Source organism: Acomys russatus, chromosome 32 (assembly GCF_903995435.1).
Source record: "Acomys russatus chromosome 32, mAcoRus1.1, whole genome shotgun sequence".
Taxonomy (NCBI): domain Eukaryota; kingdom Metazoa; phylum Chordata; class Mammalia; order Rodentia; family Muridae; genus Acomys; species Acomys russatus.
In genome coordinates this window covers 7,103,145-7,121,454 of record NC_067168.1, presented here as the reverse complement: position 1 = coordinate 7,121,454, position 18,310 = coordinate 7,103,145, and the positions used below count along the sequence as shown (strand labels likewise).

Here is an 18,310-nt window from a genome sequence, read left to right as displayed (position 1 = left end):
CAAACCTGGACATGGTGGCGCAGGCCTTTAATCCTAGCACTCAGGGAGGCAGAGACAGGCGGGTCCCTGTGCTCTCAAGGCCAGCCTGGTCTACGATGCGAGTCTAGGACAGCCAAGGCTACACAGAGAACCCTTGTCTTGAAAAAAAGAAAAGAAAGAAAAATTTGCCAAGCGACATACTCAAGGCCTATCTCTGCAACCGTGAGTTTGAAATCTGCAAGGTAAGGTTGTTCTAATTTGAAAACTTGCCCAGCATTTACTGGCCCAAGATCAGGGATGTGTTTAGAAAGCCTCAGCCCTTCTTCTAGACAGGGGCCTCGCCTGACTTACTGAATTACTGGCTTGAAAGCCTCTGCTCTTCCTTGGTCTGCCTAGAATTCTCCAAGGGCATCTAAGACATCTTGTCTTTTCCATCGGTCCGCAGAGCTGGGCTTTATTACTCAGAGGCCCAGTGGCCCCACCAAGGCTGATTCAGGCGTTTTCCTATTTCCTCTTTCTTAGAGTCAGCAGTAGGAAAAATCTGTCCAAATTAGATTTACTAAAAGGAAAAAAAAAAAAAAAAAAAAAAAAAAAAACCACGCTCATACATCACGTGGCCTGCCAGCAGGGGATGAAAGTCCATAGTCCCAGCCTTAGTCTAGTATGTGTGAGGCCCTGGGTTCAATCGGCGATACCTTCTTCCTAAAGAGAAAAGACAGCTGCACACCTGTGAAACAGGCGATTTCATCGGACAGAACATGTTTTTTTGTTGTTTGTTTGTTTTGTTTTTTGGTTTTGGTTTTTTGGTTTTTCCAGACAGGGTTTCTCTGTGTAGCCTTGGCTGTCCTGGACTCGCTTTGTAGACCAGGCTGGCCTCGAACTCACAGGCATCCTCCTGCCTCTGTCTCCCGAGTGCTGGGATTAAAGACATGCGCCACCACGCCCGTCTCAGAACATGTTTTCTTGTGCTGCTTTTCCACCTCAAAATCCATATGCTGTCATAAAACGGACAGAGATTTTTACATAGTTGGGAACTCTACTACACACATCTGGAGGTCAAGACTCCCTGCCCACTTCCCTAGCTCTCTTTCACTGTGAGATGCAACCCGGTCGCCGCCTCTAAGATCCCTGTGCCTGGCTTTTGCCAGGGATACAAGAAGCCTGCACTCCCCACCGCCTGCGACGCACCACGCAAACGCCACGTCCAATCCAGCCCCGCCCACACCGGGGTTGCCCGAAGCTAAGATGGCACCTTAGGAATAAGCACCCAGAGATAGGCGGGGCCTAAGTGACGTAGAGGGTGGAGCAATGTCCTGCTCCACCCGGCCAGCTTGGCGGGGGGCTGTCCTCCCGAGAGCTCTGTTGGCTGAGCAACATCCTCAGCACATCTGCTCTCCAGGCGCCATGAGACCCCTGCTTCGGGGTCCCGCGGTGAACGATGAGGAGGAGAGCTCAGACAGCACCCCGCTCCTGCCGAGCGCCCGGCAGGCCGAAGCGGGTGAGCCGCGGGACCACCGAGAGGCTGCTAGAGGCAGCGTTCCGGGAGGGCGGGTGGTTCCCGGCCATGGGCGCCTCGTGAAAGTGGCTGTGAGATCGGGGCACAGGTAGCAGACGCAGCCCTGTGGGACGGGACGGAGCTGCCTGTGGAGCTGGCGGGGGCTCAAGCAGTTTGGGGTTGAGGTATCCCAATGAGCAAAGGGCCGAAGTGCCGCTCGCTTGCCTCCAGTGGCCGCCAGATTTCCGCTTATGCAGGTCTGCAAGGCATGTGATCTTGGCAGCTCCTTGGGCAGGGAGGGGGGAGATAAAAAAACAAAACAACAACAAAAAGAGTTAACAGCTGTTGAGTGTGCGGGGGACAGTTGCATAATCCCGCGAATATTCTTACTTTGCTGTAAGAGACCAAAAATATTGCAGACATTTCCAATTTTCCCCTCGTCTATCGGACTACAGTTTAAGTTAGGAAACAGATTATTCTCAAGATAAGATATCTGTCGCACTCACGGTTAGGGTTAAGATAGTGTGCCAAAGGTCTTGCGGGCGGTACTTTAAAAAGCATCTTCCCTGACTGGATATGTAGCTGAGTGGTAGAGTCCTTGCTTGGTCTCCCTACACATCCTCCCCCAAAACACAAGTATGTGTCTTCACTGGATTTCGCTACCCAACGTTGCTTGCACGTATTCAAGGATACAGGTGTAAGAAAGACTTGAACTGGAAGTTTGTCCTTTGTTTGTTTGTTTGTTTTTCGAGACAAGGTTTCTCTGTGTAGCCTTGGCTATCCTGGACTCATTTTGTAGACCAGGCTGGCCTCGAACTCGCAGCAATCCACCTGCCTCTGCCTCCCGAGTGCTGGGATTAAAGGCGTGCGCCACCGCCACCACCGCCCGGCTCCATGGGTGTGTCTTTTGTTGACATTACCGAAGGCTCCTTTCTTTCCTAACAGCTATAACTATAAGCATCCTTCCTACTTGTGTGGGTAAACTGTCTTACTCTACTTTCTGACAGTTCAGACTGCTTTGCTCGGGCTTTTGGGGGACTTGTCTTGGTCTTGTTTTATTTTTAGAATAGTTTGGGCACTGGAGAAATGGCTCAGCAGTTAGAGCCCAGGATGCTCTTCTCAGGGACCCAAGTTCAGTTCCCAGCGCCCACAGGAAAGCTCACAGCCGTCTGTAACTCTGGCTCCAGGTGATCCTAGGCACCAGACATGCATGTGATACACAGACATCCATACAGGCAAAACATTCATATACAGAAAATAAAATTTTAAAAAGAATGTTTTATTTATTTATATTAAATTTATTTTTTGGGTTTTTTTGAGACAGGGTCTCTCTGTGCAGCCTGGGGTGTCCTAGACTCACTTTGTAGACCACGCTGGCCTCGAACTCACAGCGATCCACCTGCCTTTGCCTCCCAAGTGCTGGGATTAAAGGTGTGCGCCACCACCGCCTGCCTAAACGAATGTTTTATTTTGTAAATTTTGTTTTTCTTTTGATTTGTTGGTTGGTTGGTTGGTTTTTGGTTTTTCAAGACAGGGTTTCTCCCTAATTGCTAGGATTAAAGGCATGCACCACCAGGCCCGGCTCTTCTTTTGGCTTTTTTGAAACAGGGTTTCTCTGTGTAGCCTTGGCTGTCCTTGAATCACTATGTAGACCAGGCTGGCCTCGAACTCACAGAGGTTCACCTGCCTCTGCCTCCAGAGTGCTGGGATTAAAGGTGTGCGCCACCACACCAGGTTTATTTTGTAAATTGTAAGGCAGCAGTGGGTTGAACTTAGGACCCTCGGTTTTTTGTTTTGTTTTGTTTTGTTTTGGTTGGTTGGTTGGTTTTCTTTGATACAGGGACGCCTGTAGCCCAGGCTGGCCTTGGCTGCTGTGTATCCTGCCTCTGCCCCTTGCATGGGTGCTGAGCAGGCACTCTGTGCTCTGTTTTACACCTCCAGCCCCTTTTCCTTTCTTCTTGGGTTAGAATCAAAGCTTGGCACTTGGTCTTGCCATCACTCTAGATTCCCTTTCCCTGTGCTTTGTCATCACATCTGTCTTGGCGCCAACCACCTCCCCACAGACACACAGCACTTGAAGTCACACACCTGGCCGATGGCTCCCCTCCATTTTGTATGCATGTCTGCCTTGTTGGCGGGTCTGTGTGTCCCACTAGCAGCCTGGTGCCCCACATAGCTTAATTTCCCACAAATGAAAAAAAGTCACAGTTATTTTTATTTTTATTTATTTGTTTGTTTGTTTACTTTTGGTTTTTAGAGACAAGGTTTCTTTGTGTAGCCTTGGCTGTCCTAGACTTGCTTTGTAGACCAGGCTGGCTTCGAACTCACAGTGCCTCTGCCTCCCGAGTCCTGGAATTAAAGGTGTGGGCCACCACGCCCTGCTCACAGTTCTTAACATAGAGCTAGAGGTCCAGGATCCAAAGAAAGCAATGATAGCAGTCCAGTTCCTGGAGTTACTGGGTCCTGAGTACTGTTCTGTGTAACCAAGTTCATCTTTAAAACATCTGTAACACGAGCTCAGTACAGTAAGCACTCGGGAGCATGAGCTGTTAGCAAAGCCCAGTGCCCACTGTCTCACACAGTGCTATTAGTTCTTAGATTTGGATCAGGAGACAGTCCTAAACTCCACCCCTCCACCCCCCCAATACACACACACACACACACACACACACACACACACACACACACACACACACACACGCATGTGCCCAAGCGTCTCTCCTTTTCATGCATCTGCGCCCCCACCCCCGCAGCTGCCTGGCAACTTCTGCTCACTGAGAAAGCCTGGGTTAAATATCCCTCTTACAAAAGGACCCTGGCCCATCTCCCAAGATTAGTGGGATTCCTTTCTCCCTTACATAGGTATGTAGCACTAGATCTTACCAGAAGAGCTTTCTCAGAGCTGGGCAGTGGTGGCGCAGTGCACCTTCAATGCCAGCACCTGGGAGGCAAAGGCAGGAAGATCTCTGAGTTCAAAGCAGCCTGATCTACAGAGTGAGTTCCAGGATAGCCAGGGCTACACAGAGAAACCCTGTCTGGAACCTTGCTTCCCTTCCCCCCACACACACAACCCCTTCCCCCCTTTCTGAGGTATGGAGGTGAGGATTAAGTGAGTATACACTGTCATTTCCTGTGGTATTTAATCGCCACAGCTCTGTAGACGCCACTGGGGAAACCAGGAATGTTAAACACAGGGTTGTCTCTTCAACCCTAGAGGTCTATAACCTGTTTTCTGCCCAGAAAGGCTGGACTGGATACAGTTGATAGCCTGGTGACGTGTGCTAGCTGTAGGGCCAGCCCACCCCTGACTGCCTTAGACCATGACACCTATCCCAGACTCCTCCTGCCTACACCTTTATCTGTAGAATCCATCTTTATAGAAGAGGTGATGTGTGCCTTGCAAAGAACTTGAATGTAGTAATAAGCGTTATCTGCGCATGCGTTTGAGTTAGTCTTCACCAGGAAACTTTTACAAAATCGGGGCTGTACTTACATATGCCTAAAATAAACTACTCAGGGTTTAAAACATCACCTACTCCTGAGTTGGGTTGAGCCAGATTTACTTCTTGCCTCACTCTGCTGGCCCTGGTGTTTGCAGAGACCCCCGCAATCAGCACCCAACATGAGGGGCTTGGCCGTCGGAGAAGGTAAGAAAAATTTTCTTTACATAGAAGCGGAAGGCAGGAATTTGCTCCTATTGCCCGAGGATTCAGTTTTTGTTTTTGTTTTTGTTTCTGGTTTTTCAAGACAGGGTTTCTCTATGTAGCCTCGGCTGTCCTGGACTTGCTTTGTAGACCAGGCTGGCCTGGAACTCGCAAAGATGGATTCACAATCTTAAGTGAGAGACTGGAGTCTGAGACAAAGAACGTTATACAATTATTGAACCAGTTGTTAAGACCTAGAGGAGGGGGCTGGAGAGACGGGGCAGCGGTTAAGAGCAGCTGCTCTCCTGGAAGGAGCTGGGTTCAGCACCCAGCACCCATATGGCAGCTCACAACTATCTGTAACTCCAATTTTAGGGGATCCAGTGCCTTTGTATAGACACATACACAGGCAAAACCAAGAATGCACAGAAAAGTAAACAAATAAATAGACCCTGAGGAAAAAAAATGTTAAAAGCGAGAGCTCTGCAATTCTGTACAAGTAACTAAAATTTAATCCTTGGTTTCCAGACCAATAACTATTCTTGTTAAATATTGGAAGCATATAAGAACTAAAGGGAGATAAATTTTCTGCCAAGTATTTTACAAGCTAGAGTTCAGTAATGTATTTCTTGGACCCTTTCAGGAGGATTTCTTTTTTCTAGAGACAGGGTTTCTCTGTGTAGCCTTGGTTGGTCCGGACTTTTCTTTGTAGACCAGGCTGGCCTGGAACTCACAGAGATCCACCTGTTGCCTCTCCGTCCTGAGTGCTGGGATTAAAGGCCTGCACCACCATGCCCAGCTCAGGAGGATTTTTTGTTTTGTTTTGTTTTGTTTTTTGTCTTTTGAGACAGGGTTTCACAGTGTAGCCTTGGTTGTCTTGGACTCGCTTTGTAGACCAGGCTGGCCTCGAACTCACAGCGAACCACCTGCCTCTGCCTCCCAAGTGCTAGGACTAAAGGCGTGCGCCACCACACCCAGCAAGAGAATTTTTTTTTTTAAGAGAGAGAAAAGAAACAAAGAGAAAAAAGAATCTTTTCTGCCAGGACACATCTTGACAGGGCAGGTCTAAGGAGGTCCCAAAGCCACTCAGGCTTCCTGACCCGCTGTTGGTCACACATCTGTGTAAATTTGGGGCTCATCCTCCTGAGCCATCTAACTGGAACTTCAAGTCCTCTAGCCCTGCCACCCTTCCTGCTGCCCGGTCTAGAGTGGCTTGGTGCAACACCTGCTGTGTTCCAAGGAATAGTGAGCAGGGCCCTGATGCCACCGTAGGAGCTAGTAAGTCTAGGCTCCCCGAGAGCTTAGGGCTTTTAGGATTGTGTGTGTGTGTGTGTGTGTGTGTGTGTGTGTGTGTGTGTGTGTGTCAGGATTTCTCTGTGCCTTGGCTGTCCTAGACTTGCTTTGTAGCCCAGGCTGGCCTGGAACTCAGAGATCCACCTGCCTCTGCCTCCCAAATGCTGGGAATAAAGATGCGTGCCACCACCACCACACCACCCCTGGCTGTTGTTTTTCTTAAGAGAGACTCTCAGGGCTAGAGAGATGGCGCGGTGGTTAAGAGCACTGGATGTTCCTCCAAAGGTCCTGGGTTCAATTCTCAGCACCCACGTTGCAGGTCACAACTGTCTGTAGTTCCAGTTCCAGGGCATCTGACACCGTCACACAGACATGCATACACGCAGGCAGAACATCAATGTACAGAAAGATAAAGATATTAAAAAAAAAAAAAAAAAAAAAAAAAGACAAGATCTCACTATGAAGCACTGGCCAGCCTGGAGCTCACTCTGTACACCAGGCTAGCCTTAGAACTCACAGAGATCCTCCTGCCTCTGCCTCCTGAGTGCTGGGATTAAAGGTGTACACTGCCACCACCCAGTTCCAGGTGGCTCTTCTAAAGGACAAAGAATATATGTTTTAGGTATAAATTCCAAATGTTCCACAAAAAAGATTATGCCCACCCTGGTTCTACAGCACAACATCTGACCTTGTAATCAGTCAGCGTTTGTTAGCTGTTTCTCAGCCATTTTGTATTTTAATTCAATATAAATTAGTACATGAAAGGTAGAAATACACTGAGAATAGGAACAGGCCCAACCTGAGGGCATATTTATGATTATTAAAAGTTCACTTGAGGTCTTTGTGGGATTTTTAGTATTTTTGTACATTACAAAAAATTTTTAAATAACAATGTACACAACATTGAGATGGATTTAATAAGAAAAATAGTAAATTGGAATAAAGTTTTTTAAAGTATTCTGTATAATATGGTGGCCAAGAAATGCAAACATAATTGCATGTTTTTCAGACTCCCTTGGAGGCCTCAAGGGGTTAAATAAATGTGCAACCGATAGGAGTTAGCTTGTTTTCTCGTTTTCACCTAAATTGTTTTTAGCGTGACCTGAGGATCCATTACATCTGACTGTCTGCAAAATGTTGTGAAGCCTAAAGCCTTCCAGCAAGTTCTTCCTTTGGGAGACCATCAAGCTTTGGTTTTGTTCCTAGTTTTATTTCATTTACACTATCAGTTACATGTGTACTTTTTTTACAGGTAGGAGGAACCCAATCGCTTTTCTCTTCAAGATTTTCTGTGACTATTCCAGCTACGCGTCAGATTGTCCTATTACCTAATAGCAGAGTCTTCTTTTTTTTTTTTTTAATTAATTTATTTATTTATTTGGTTTTTCGAGACAGGGTTTCTCTGTGTAGCCTTGGCTGTCCTGGAGTCGCTTTGTAGACTAGGCTGGCCTCGAACTCACATCGATCCGCCTGCCTCTGCCTCCCAAGTGCTGGGATTATAGGTCCCGCAAGATTCCAAATCTTAAATTTAGATATAAATCTTCATAATTTAAAGACCATGAATTCGAGGCCAGCCTGGTCTACAAAGAGAGACTCCAGGACAGCAAAGGCTGTTAAACGGAGAAACCCTGGGCGGGGGGAGGGGTTTAATCGTAAAAACCATTGTTTATTAAGTGGCTTTTGTTTGCTTTGTATAGTTTTATGCTTGCCCTTGGTTTGATGAGCGGTCAGACCTTGGCAAGGGAGGAAGTTCGAGGAGGCTCACATAGGCCTATCCTCTACTGAAGGCATTATTTTACATAACATTTCAAGTTTCTCGTGCATAATTAGTAGTGAGTGTAGGTCAGTTTGACTTTTGAAACTACAGCTGCCTATGTCTGGGGCCTTCTTTGCTATTAGGTATACAGATATCTGTGCTAGAATGCTCCAAAGGTGTGCACAGTACACAGCAGGCGTGCGTACTGCTTCTCCCCAACTCATCAGCCACACAACACAGCCCCAGGCGAGACACAGGGTGCTGGGAGCTACGGGAAAATATCATTATGCCACATGTGGGACTTGTCTTGGTCAAACTTTCTTTTTCTTTTCTTTTTTTCTTTATTTTAGTTTACGCCACATGTGGGACTTGTATTGGTCAAATAACTTTTTTTTCTTTTTTTAATTTATTTAATTTTATTTTATGTGCATTGGTTTGAGGGTAACACATCATCTACAACTGGAGTCACAACCACTTCTAAGCTGCCATGTAGGTGCTGGGAATTGAACCCAGGTCTTCCGGAAGAGCAGTCAGTGTTCTTAGCCACTAAGCCATCTCTCCATCCCTGGTCAAATAACTTTTTATACATTTTTCTTTCGAGGACCCATTACAACTAAAAAAAAAATGATAATGGTCCAGCTTATATTAGCAAAGACTTTAAAGAATTTTGCGATCTCTGGACTGTTAGACATGTTACTAAAGCCCTTACAGCCTACAGGGTTTAGCTGTTGGGGAATGACCCCATCAAATACTTAATTGGTAAAATTTTAAAATAAAAGGGAGTATACCACCCAGATCCCCACATACTTCCGCTACATTTAGTTATGCTAACTTCACTTTAAAGGATAATGCTTTTTATGATGCCCAAAAGCATTTTGCCCTAAAAGGAGACACAGCCTAGAGAATGTGCATATATATGATATATAAACGCACATACATATATGTATACATAAAATAAAAGGTCAACGGTAAAGGCCCAGTGTTCTTTATCCCATATAGCATCGAGTCGAGGTTTCTTTCCAGAAAATGCACGAAATCCCGGATGGCTCCCACCTCCATGCGTCCGAACAGGGCAGCATCAGTGCGCACAATGGAATCATCTAAAGATAGGTGACAAGCCCACCAAGAGGAAGAGGAAGCCAAAAACTTGGCAAAACGTCCAGGCTTTAGGGATACAGCAAGGATACGATACAACTAACCCCAAAATGATTCTCCCACATGGCAGCTCTCGGCTTGTCTGTTACCACAGAGCCTGAAGGCCGTTTGTCAGCGGGGATAAAAGGCACACCCGTATAAGTACCGCGCGCTAACCGATTGCGCCACTGGAGCCGGGCGTGGTGGCGCACGCCTTTAATCCCAGCACTCGGGAGGCAGAGGCAGGCGGATCGCTGTGAGTTCGAGGCCAGCCTGGTCTACAGAGTGAGTCCAGGATGGCCAAGGCTACACAGAGAAACCCTGTCTCGAAAAACAAACAAACAAAAAAAAGGCACACCTGTTTTAGGAGAGAGTGTGTTATTGTTTAGCCATACAAAGGGTTGGTTTGGGGCTTTTTTTTTTTTTTTTTTTTTGCCAATCCCAGGAATGGTTACTGATACACAAAGAGGGGTCTCAAAGATGGCCGATGTGACTAGTATAACTACTAATATTACAGTAAAAATCTTAGCAGGAATTAATCAAGAGATGGGTGATTTGAGGACCACCATTTTACAAAATAGTGCTACAATAAGTTATCTATTGCTCAAGTATAATCTTAGTTGTCAACAGTGTCCTGGTATGTGTTGCTTTAATGTGTCATATTTTTCTCATACTATTGATGGTCGAATTAATAATTTGCGTAAAGAGATAGGCAAACTCTCTCAAGTGACCTTTGAATGGACATCCTGGCTAACGTGGCTTTCTCCTTTGCTCCTCTGTTAACTATTATTACAATTCTTTCATGCTTGCCTGTGTTAATTAGGCTAGCGTAGCGACAGTGCATTCAGCCATGGCCACTGTTTTTTTCTTTAAAAACTTAGACGTGGGGAGATGCAGAGGGCACGAGGTCCTTGTGCTCACGGATGAGCTCCATGGGAACCTGGGATGTTAAACACACAGGGTTGTCTGTTCAACAGAAGGGGGGATCCCTGTCTTCTGCCCAGACGGCTGGGATTAGATGTGCTTAATATCCTGGGGACCTGTGCTATCTGTAGGGCCAGCCCACACCTGCCTCCCCCAGACTTTTATGTTTATCTCAGACTTTTTTTTTTTATCCTAGACTTTTATCTTGAGCTTTCTCAATCGGTGGAACCGAGGCCTATTTCACTTTTAGTCTGTATTCACTGTTACACCCACTCCATGTCCCTGGGTTTATAAAGCACATCGCAGGGGCTGGTGTTTGTTTTGATGAGTGCTTTGTTCGTTACGCTAGCATGATTTTGCTTTGAACTCAATGTGGTGGGTATCCAGTGCACCGGCTCTCTCTGCCATGCAAGCTTGTTTTACCTTGGATCAATTTCAGAGAACATCCCAATTTTCTAGACACATTTCACTTGCTAAAAATATCTCTGACTAAATGGACTTAGAGTCACAACCATTTTCATAAACTGTATCAATTTATTTTTAGTATAACTTTTAAAACTTTGTAGTCATGTATTTTATTTTCTGATTATTGACAGTACCTTAGAAGGGTAAATTACCTGACCTATAATGTTTTAAGGATTGTCATTAATACTTTGAAATACTTTGCTTACCTTTTAAACTTTTAAAGTTCATTTTGTTTTTTTTGTTTGTTTGTTTTACGAGACAGGGTTTCTCTGCATAGCCTTGGCTGTCCAGGACTCACTTTGTAGACCAGGCTGGCCTCAAACTCACAGAGATCCACCTGCCTCTGCCTCCTGAGTGCTGGGATTACAGGCATGCACCACTGTGCCCAGCTTTTTAAATTATTTTTCTAATTTATTTTTATGTGTATGAGTTTTGCCTGTATGTATGTCTGGGCATTGGATTGTTTGGAGCTGGAGTTTCAGACTGTTAGGAAGCCAGGGCACACCCCTGTAATCTCAGCATTCAGGGAGGCAGAGGCAAGCGGATCTCTGTGAGTTCGAGGCCAGCCTGGCCTACAGATTGAGTCCAGGACAGCCAAGGCTTCACAAGCAATGATAGTACAGGCAAGGGTAACATAACATAGTTTAGTGCAATAAATTGGTTTTTTGAGACAGGGTTTCTCTGTGTAGCCTTGACTGTCCTGGACTCTCTTTGTAGACCAGGCTGGCCTCAAACTCACAGTGATCTGCCTGCCTCTGCCTCCCAAGTGCTGTGATTAAAGGCGTGTGCCACCACCGCCCGGCAGTTACCCATGTTTTAATGCTCTCACATGTTAAAGTTTTCCTGAAGGTCTGGGTAAGACGGGGTAAATCCGTGTAGATAGTCTTAACCTTGGGCTATTCAGAAAATACTGATTAGTAGTGTGTATAGGGATTTCTTTAAGAACTGCCTTTTTCAGGGCTGGAGCAATGACTTCATAGTTAAAGAGCACTTACAGCTCTTAGAAAGGACCTGGGTTCAGTTTCGAGCATCTACATGGCTGCTGACATATGATTCATAACTCTGGTTCCAGGGGATCTGATGCCCTCTCTGGCCTCTGTGGGCTCTGCACAGTACGCAAACATACATACACGCCAAATACTCACCCATAGGATATAAAAATAGATATATCTGCCCAGCATGGTAGCACACACCTTTAACCCCAGCACTCGAAGGCAACAGTTCAAGGCCAGCCTGATCTACAGAGTGAGTTCCAGGACAGCCATGGCTAAAAAGAAACCCTGTCTTAAAAAAAAAAAAAAAATCAAATAAGAATCAGGTGTGGTGGGCGGATTTCTGTGATTTCAAGGCCAGCTTGGCCAACCTGGTCTACAAGTAGAGTCCAGGATAAAATAGGGCTGTTGTTACGCAAAGAAGCCCTGTCTAATGCTGGGCATGGTGGTGCATGCCTTTAATCCCAGCACTTGGGAGGCAGAGGCAGGTGGTTTATTGTGAGTTCGAGGTCAACCTGCTCTACAAAGCGAGTCCAGGACAGCCAAGCCAAGGCTAACACAGAAAGACCCTGTCTAGAAAAACCTAAAGAGAGAGAGAGAGAGAGAGAGAGAGAGAGAGAGAGAGAGAGAGAGAGAGAGAGAAGAATCAAGTAAATAAATTAATCAAATAAATAAACCTTTTTTATTTAAAATTTTCCTTTCATGATTTAGAGATCATGTAATTTAATGTTTTCTCCCAATCTTGATTTCAGCTCCAGTATGCTGCTCAGCTCGTTACAACCTAGCAGTTTTGGCTTTCTTTGGTTTCTTCGTTCTCTATTCATTACGGGTGAACCTAAGTGTTGCATTAGTGGACATGGTGGATTCAAATACAACTCAGACCGATAACAGAACTTCCAAGGAGTGTCCAGAACATTCTGCCCCTGTAAAAGTACACTACAACCACACGGTAAGTGCCAGATCTAAACAAAAACTTGATTAATACTAAAACATATTTTTAAAGATTTATTTATTTATTATTATGTATACAGTGCTCTGCCTGCATGTACACCTGCAGGCCAGAAGAGGGCATCAGATCTCATTATAGAAGGTTGTGGGTGCTGGGAATGGAGCTCAGGACCTCTGGAAAAGCAGACCTCTGAGCCATATCTCCAGCCCAATAATGAAATCTTTACAAGTAAAAATAGTGGGGGGGCAAAGGGGGATCTGTCTTTATGCAAAAGAAACCAAAATATTTGTTTCTGTATCTTCTCCCAAACCATAATCTTTTTCTGCTTTCTAGGTAGTTAGTTGAACAATTAAAATTAAATAATTATAGCTTATGCTGCCACACACACTGATCTGTTGGGAAAGTAGTTTTTCCGTTTCCTGGGAACAATCTGAAGAAGCTTCATTGGTACATCAGAAAACTGGATTGTTTTTTGTTTGGTTGTATCTTGAGAAAGTTTCTTTCTTGCTGCCCTGAAACTCATTCTGTAGACCAGGCTGGACTCAAACTCAAAGATCCTCCTGCCTCTGTCTCCTGAGTGCTGGGATTAATGGCGTGTGCTACCACTGCCAGCTCTTTTAAATCTTTTTTTTTTTTTGAGGGGGAGGGGAGTTTCGAGACAGGGTTTCTCTGTAGCCTTGGCTGTCCTGTACTCGATTTGTAGACCAGGCTGGCCTCGAACTCACAGCAATCCTCCTGCTTCTGGCTCCCTGAGTGCTGGAATTACAGGTGTGCACCAACTCCACCAGCTTACTATTCTAAATCTTTTTTTTTTTTTTTTTAAGATTTATTTATTACGTGATTGCACTATCTGCGTGTACACCTGCACGCCAGAAGAGAGCATCAGATCCCACTATAGGTGGTTGTGAGCTACCATGTGGTTGCTGAGAATTGAACTCAGGACCTCTGGAAGAGCAAAATAGTGCTCCCAACTGCTGAGCCATCTCTCCAGCCCCTGTTCTAAATCCTAATAAGTATCTTCTCCAGGACATTATGTTGCCTCGGCTGTCCTGGAACTCACTATGTAGACCAGACATACATCTGCCTCTGCGTCCTGAGCGCTGGCATGAAAGACATGTACTACCGCAGCCCAGCCCAAGCCTGTGGCTCTTTTCTTTTAAAGCTCAACTGTTCCTCTTCTCGTCTAGTGTCATAGAATGATACACTTTTTTTTTTTTAAAGATTTATTTATTTATTATGTATACAGATCGCGTTAATGATGGTTGTGAGCCAACATGTGATTGCTGGGAATTGAACTGGCGACCTTTGGAAGAGCAGTCAGTGCTCTTAACCTCTGAGCCCGAGTGATACACTTCTCTTGGTTTTTTTTTTTTTTTTTTTTTTGGTTTTTCGAGACAGGGTTTCTCTGTGTAGCCTTGGCCATCCTGGACTCACTTTGTAGACCAGGCTGGCCTCGAACTCACAGGGATCCGCCTGCCTCCGCCTCCCGAGTGCTGGGATTAAAGGCGTGCGCCACCACCACACCTGGCGTGATACACTTCTTAAAGCTTATGACTTTCAGGTCTTTGTCCACGCACTTCTGGAAACTGCATGTCGTAGAGACTCACTTGCCTTCTAGAAAGCTTGTCCTAGTTAGGTTTTGGGGATGAAAGACCACAACCAAAAGCAACAGCTTACAGTCCCTCACGAAGGGAAGTCAGTGCCAGAGGCTGGAGGTCAGAACTAAAGCAGAGACCACAGAGGAACACTGCTTGCTGGAACGGCCGCCCCCCCCCCCTCCCATAACCTGGTCAGCTTGCTTTTGTCTACAGAAGCCTAGGTCATCCTACATCCACCATCAATCAAGAACATGCCATGCACACCGGCCTTCAAGCCTGTCTCATGGCGCCATTTTCTTCACTGAGGTTCCCTCTTCTTACCTGACCCTAGCGTAGTATGTCAAGTTGAAAAACAAAACAAAACGAAAAGGCCAGCACAACTTGCATGCTTTGTGATCCGAAACAGGAGCTCAAAATTTCAAAGTCAGAAGGATTGTTTTTCTTTCTCCTTTTTTTTTTTTTTTTTTAAACAGGGTAAAAAGTACCAGTGGGATGCAGAAACGCAAGGGTGGATCCTCGGCTCTTTCTTTTACGGCTACATCGTGACGCAGATCCCTGGGGGATACATTGCCAGCAGAGTCGGAGGGAAGCTGCTGCTGGGCTTTGGCATCTTGGGCACTGCTGTCTTGACCCTGTTCACACCCTTGGCCGCAGACTTAGGAGTGGTGGCCCTTGTGGCGCTCAGAGCGCTGGAAGGACTCGGAGAGGTGAAAATTTCCAGTTCTTGTTTTGCGTCTTATTCTTTATCTCCTCCTCTCTGCTGTTCTAAATGTTGTGGGTTTTTTTTTTTTTTTTTTAATGTTTATTTATTTATTATTATATATACAGTGCTCTGCCTGCATATATGCCTGCAGGTCAGAAGAGGGCGCCAGATCTCATCATAGATGGTTGTGAGGCACCATGTGGTTGCTCGGAATTGAACTCAGGACCTTTAGAAGACCAGTCAGTCAATGCTCTTAATCTCTGAGCCATCTCTCTAACCCCTCTAAATGTTGTTTTAAAGATTTTAGTGTGTGTGTGTGTGTGTGTGTGTGTGTGTGTGTGTGTGTGTTTTGTCAGCATGTATGTGTGTCTATGATGTCCGTGCAGGTGCGTGCACAAGCCTGAAGAGGGTGTCAGGTCTCCTGGAACTGGATTACAGTGGCTGGGAGCCATCAAGGGGGTGTTGGAAAACAAACGTACTCCCACTCCATCCTCCGAAACAGCAGCCAGCACCCTTAACCACTGAACCATCTCTCTGGCCAAGAAAACAGGTTTTTTTTTTAAAGGACACAATAGCCATGCTTTAGAAAACAGAGAAATAAACCCCTGTCACAAAGGCTAAAATGGTCCACATTTACCTTGTATACGTACATTTTGGCTTGTTATAAACTACCACAATATGGGTACTGAACCTGAGCCCAGGTCCTCTGGAGGAACAGCCAGTGCTCTTAACCCCTGAGCCATCTCTCCTGCCCCTGTTTTGGCACATTTTATAAAACATGTTGTTAAATTGCCTTATTTTACTAAATTTGTTATTTATGAAACTTCCTCTTTATCGTTAGTTCTTTCACCCCCCAACCCCCTCCCCCGGTCTTCTAAATTAGAGATGACTAATTTGTAATTTATCTAACTATACCAGTTTACTTCTAGGGTTCTTCTAAATGTTTATGCTCTGAATGAAATATTACTATTTGGCTTTATGCTCTTCATTTTTAGTTTATTTTCTTATCTGATTTTGCTTCTGTGCTGGAAACCAAACCCAGGGCCTCGCACAGACTGCAGATGTTCTCAGTGGCTGACCCTACAGCCCCATTTACAAACCTGGTCATCTTTATCTTTCTAGGCCTCTCCGTGCCTCTTGTGTCTCTCTCCATCTTAACTGAATGGATGATGGTCTTAATGGATCCTCTCCAGGCTGGAGAGATGCTCACTGATTAAGAGCCTTTAGTGCCAGCACAATGTGGCCACCAGGTCAGGCTCAACTTAAGGAGGCCGTGGTAGGTAGCATCGCACCACAGCACAGTGGAAAGAACACTAGAGTGAAAGCGTCAGCTTTTGACCAGTAGTTCCACGGTCTCAGTAAAACACTGGGTGAATCCCAATCCCTAGGCCTCAGTTCCGTCATTCCTGTCTGAGACGTCAGGGCTTGCCCATCCTCAGTCACGGGAATCATGCGCAGCTCTAATGTGGTTAGATTTCTGGAAAGCTGTGGAGATTTTCAGCCTCTAGTTTGTTTTTTTGGTTGGTTTTTTTGTTTGTTTGTTTGTTTGTTTTTCGAGACAGGGTTTCTCTGTGTAGCCTTGGCTGTCCTAGACTTGCTTTGTAGACCAGGCTGGCCTTGAACTCATAGCCGCCTGCCTGCTTCTGCCTCTGCCTCCCAAGTGCTAGGATTAAAGACTTGTGCCACCATGCCCAGCTCTTAAAGTTTTGTTTGTTTGGTTAGTTGACTTTTGTGGTTTTGTTTTGTTTTATTTCAAGACTGGTTTTCTCTGTGTGGCCCTGGGTGTTCCGGAACTTTCTCTATAGACCCATCTGGCTTCAACTCAGAGAGATCCGCCTGCTTCTGCCTCCCAAGTGCTAGGCTTAATAGTGTGTGCTACCACAGCCCAGCTTAGAATTTTGTTAGAAATTTGCATGTTCTTATTCCATTCATATCCAAATAGCAGTCTTCACGGAGGTCTATTAAATAATTCCTTCCTGGTTATAAAATAAATACTACCAAGGCCGGGTGTGGTGGTGCACACCTTTAATCCCAGCACTTGGGAGGCAGAGGCAGAGGCAGAGGCAGGCTGATCGATGTGAGTTCGAGGCCAACCTGGTTTACAAAGCAAGTCTAGGATAGCCAAGGCTACACAGAGAAACCCTGTCTCATAAAACCAAATTAAATAAATAAATAAATAAATAAATAAATAAATAAATACTATCAGCTCAGCCCCTCTGTTCCCAGGGTTTTTGTTTTGGTTTGGTTTTTTCTTACCTAAATAAAATATATTTATTTGTAGTGTGTTGCTTCTGATCCAGTTACTATGTCTCTTTGCTGAACTCTCCTGGTAGCGTAGTTTCCTGTCTGTGGATGTTTAACGTCGTATCTATCTATTGTTCCTAGTGCTGTCTCAGATGACCACTGTGTTTCTTAATAGAATGTAAATTGTGTTTATACTTGGATTTGCTCATCTTTCACCGTTCTTTCTATGCATACCGCCCACCTCCTCCATAAAAAGCTAGGTCAGCAACTTTTATCTTTTCTGTCTGATTTTGAAGCTGCCTTGTATTTCATCAGAAATATCCACCCCCAGGGTGTTACGTTTCCGGCTATGCATGCCATGTGGTCTTCCTGGGCTCCCCCTCTTGAAAGAAGCAAGCTTCTTACCATTTCCTACGCAGGTAAGATAATGATCCTTATAAAGCTTTTGCTGTAATCGGATACTCAATGTACCAGCCTTGGGAACCGTCCCTACATGTCAGACTCACAGTGTAGATGCCTCTTCTTAGGGGAATCACCTTTTAAGGGTATGCCTTTACTCTCAGTTTTCCTATTTTGGCTCAGAATAATGTGCTGTGATTAATTAATGCCATTTTCTCAACCTGCTATCACGTATCTCAAAATATGTGGTCTTTTCTAATGTTGGTATTTATAAAATAGCCCAGTAGCTGGAAATTTTTTTGTTTGTTCTTTGATTTTGTTGGTGGTGGTTGGTTGGTTGGTTTGGGGGTTTGGGTTTTTTGTTTTGTTTTGTTCTGTTGTTTTTTGTTTTCTTTTGAGTTCTTTTGTTTCTGGTTTTGTTTTGTCTTTTGTTTGTTTCAGACGCGGGGCTATGTAGCTTTGGCTGGCCTGGAACTTGCTATGTAGACCAACCTACCCTTGATCTCATAGGAATCTGCCTGCTTCTGCCTCCCAAGTCCTGGCATTAAAGGCATGTATCGCCACATCCAGCAAGATTTATTTTATTTTTAATTTTGGGTCTATGTGTATGTTTGTGTGTGCATGTGCACATAAGTGTGGATGCTCACAAAGACATCAGATCCCCTGGAGCTGGAGTTACAGGTAGTTGTGAGCTGCCCGATGTGGATACTTGGAGCTGAATTCAGGTAGACGAAC

The 18,310-nt window shown here is 45.2% G+C and overlaps 1 protein-coding gene across 1 annotated transcript in view; it reads left to right on the top strand.

Moving 5' to 3' along the window:
- The first annotated feature begins 1,307 nt into the window (after positions 1–1,307).
- Slc17a5 (solute carrier family 17 member 5) overlaps positions 1,308–18,310 on the top strand; it is a 43,922-nt gene continuing 26,919 nt past the window's right edge. Inside the window, exons 1-4 of the mRNA XM_051140268.1 lie at positions 1,308–1,477; positions 12,435–12,631; positions 14,703–14,936; positions 17,508–17,595. Of these exons, the coding sequence (XP_050996225.1) occupies positions 1,384–1,477; positions 12,435–12,631; positions 14,703–14,936; positions 17,508–17,595 (613 nt within the window). The 5' untranslated portion in view covers positions 1,308–1,383. The remainder of the gene's footprint in view (positions 1,478–12,434; positions 12,632–14,702; positions 14,937–17,507; positions 17,596–18,310) is intronic.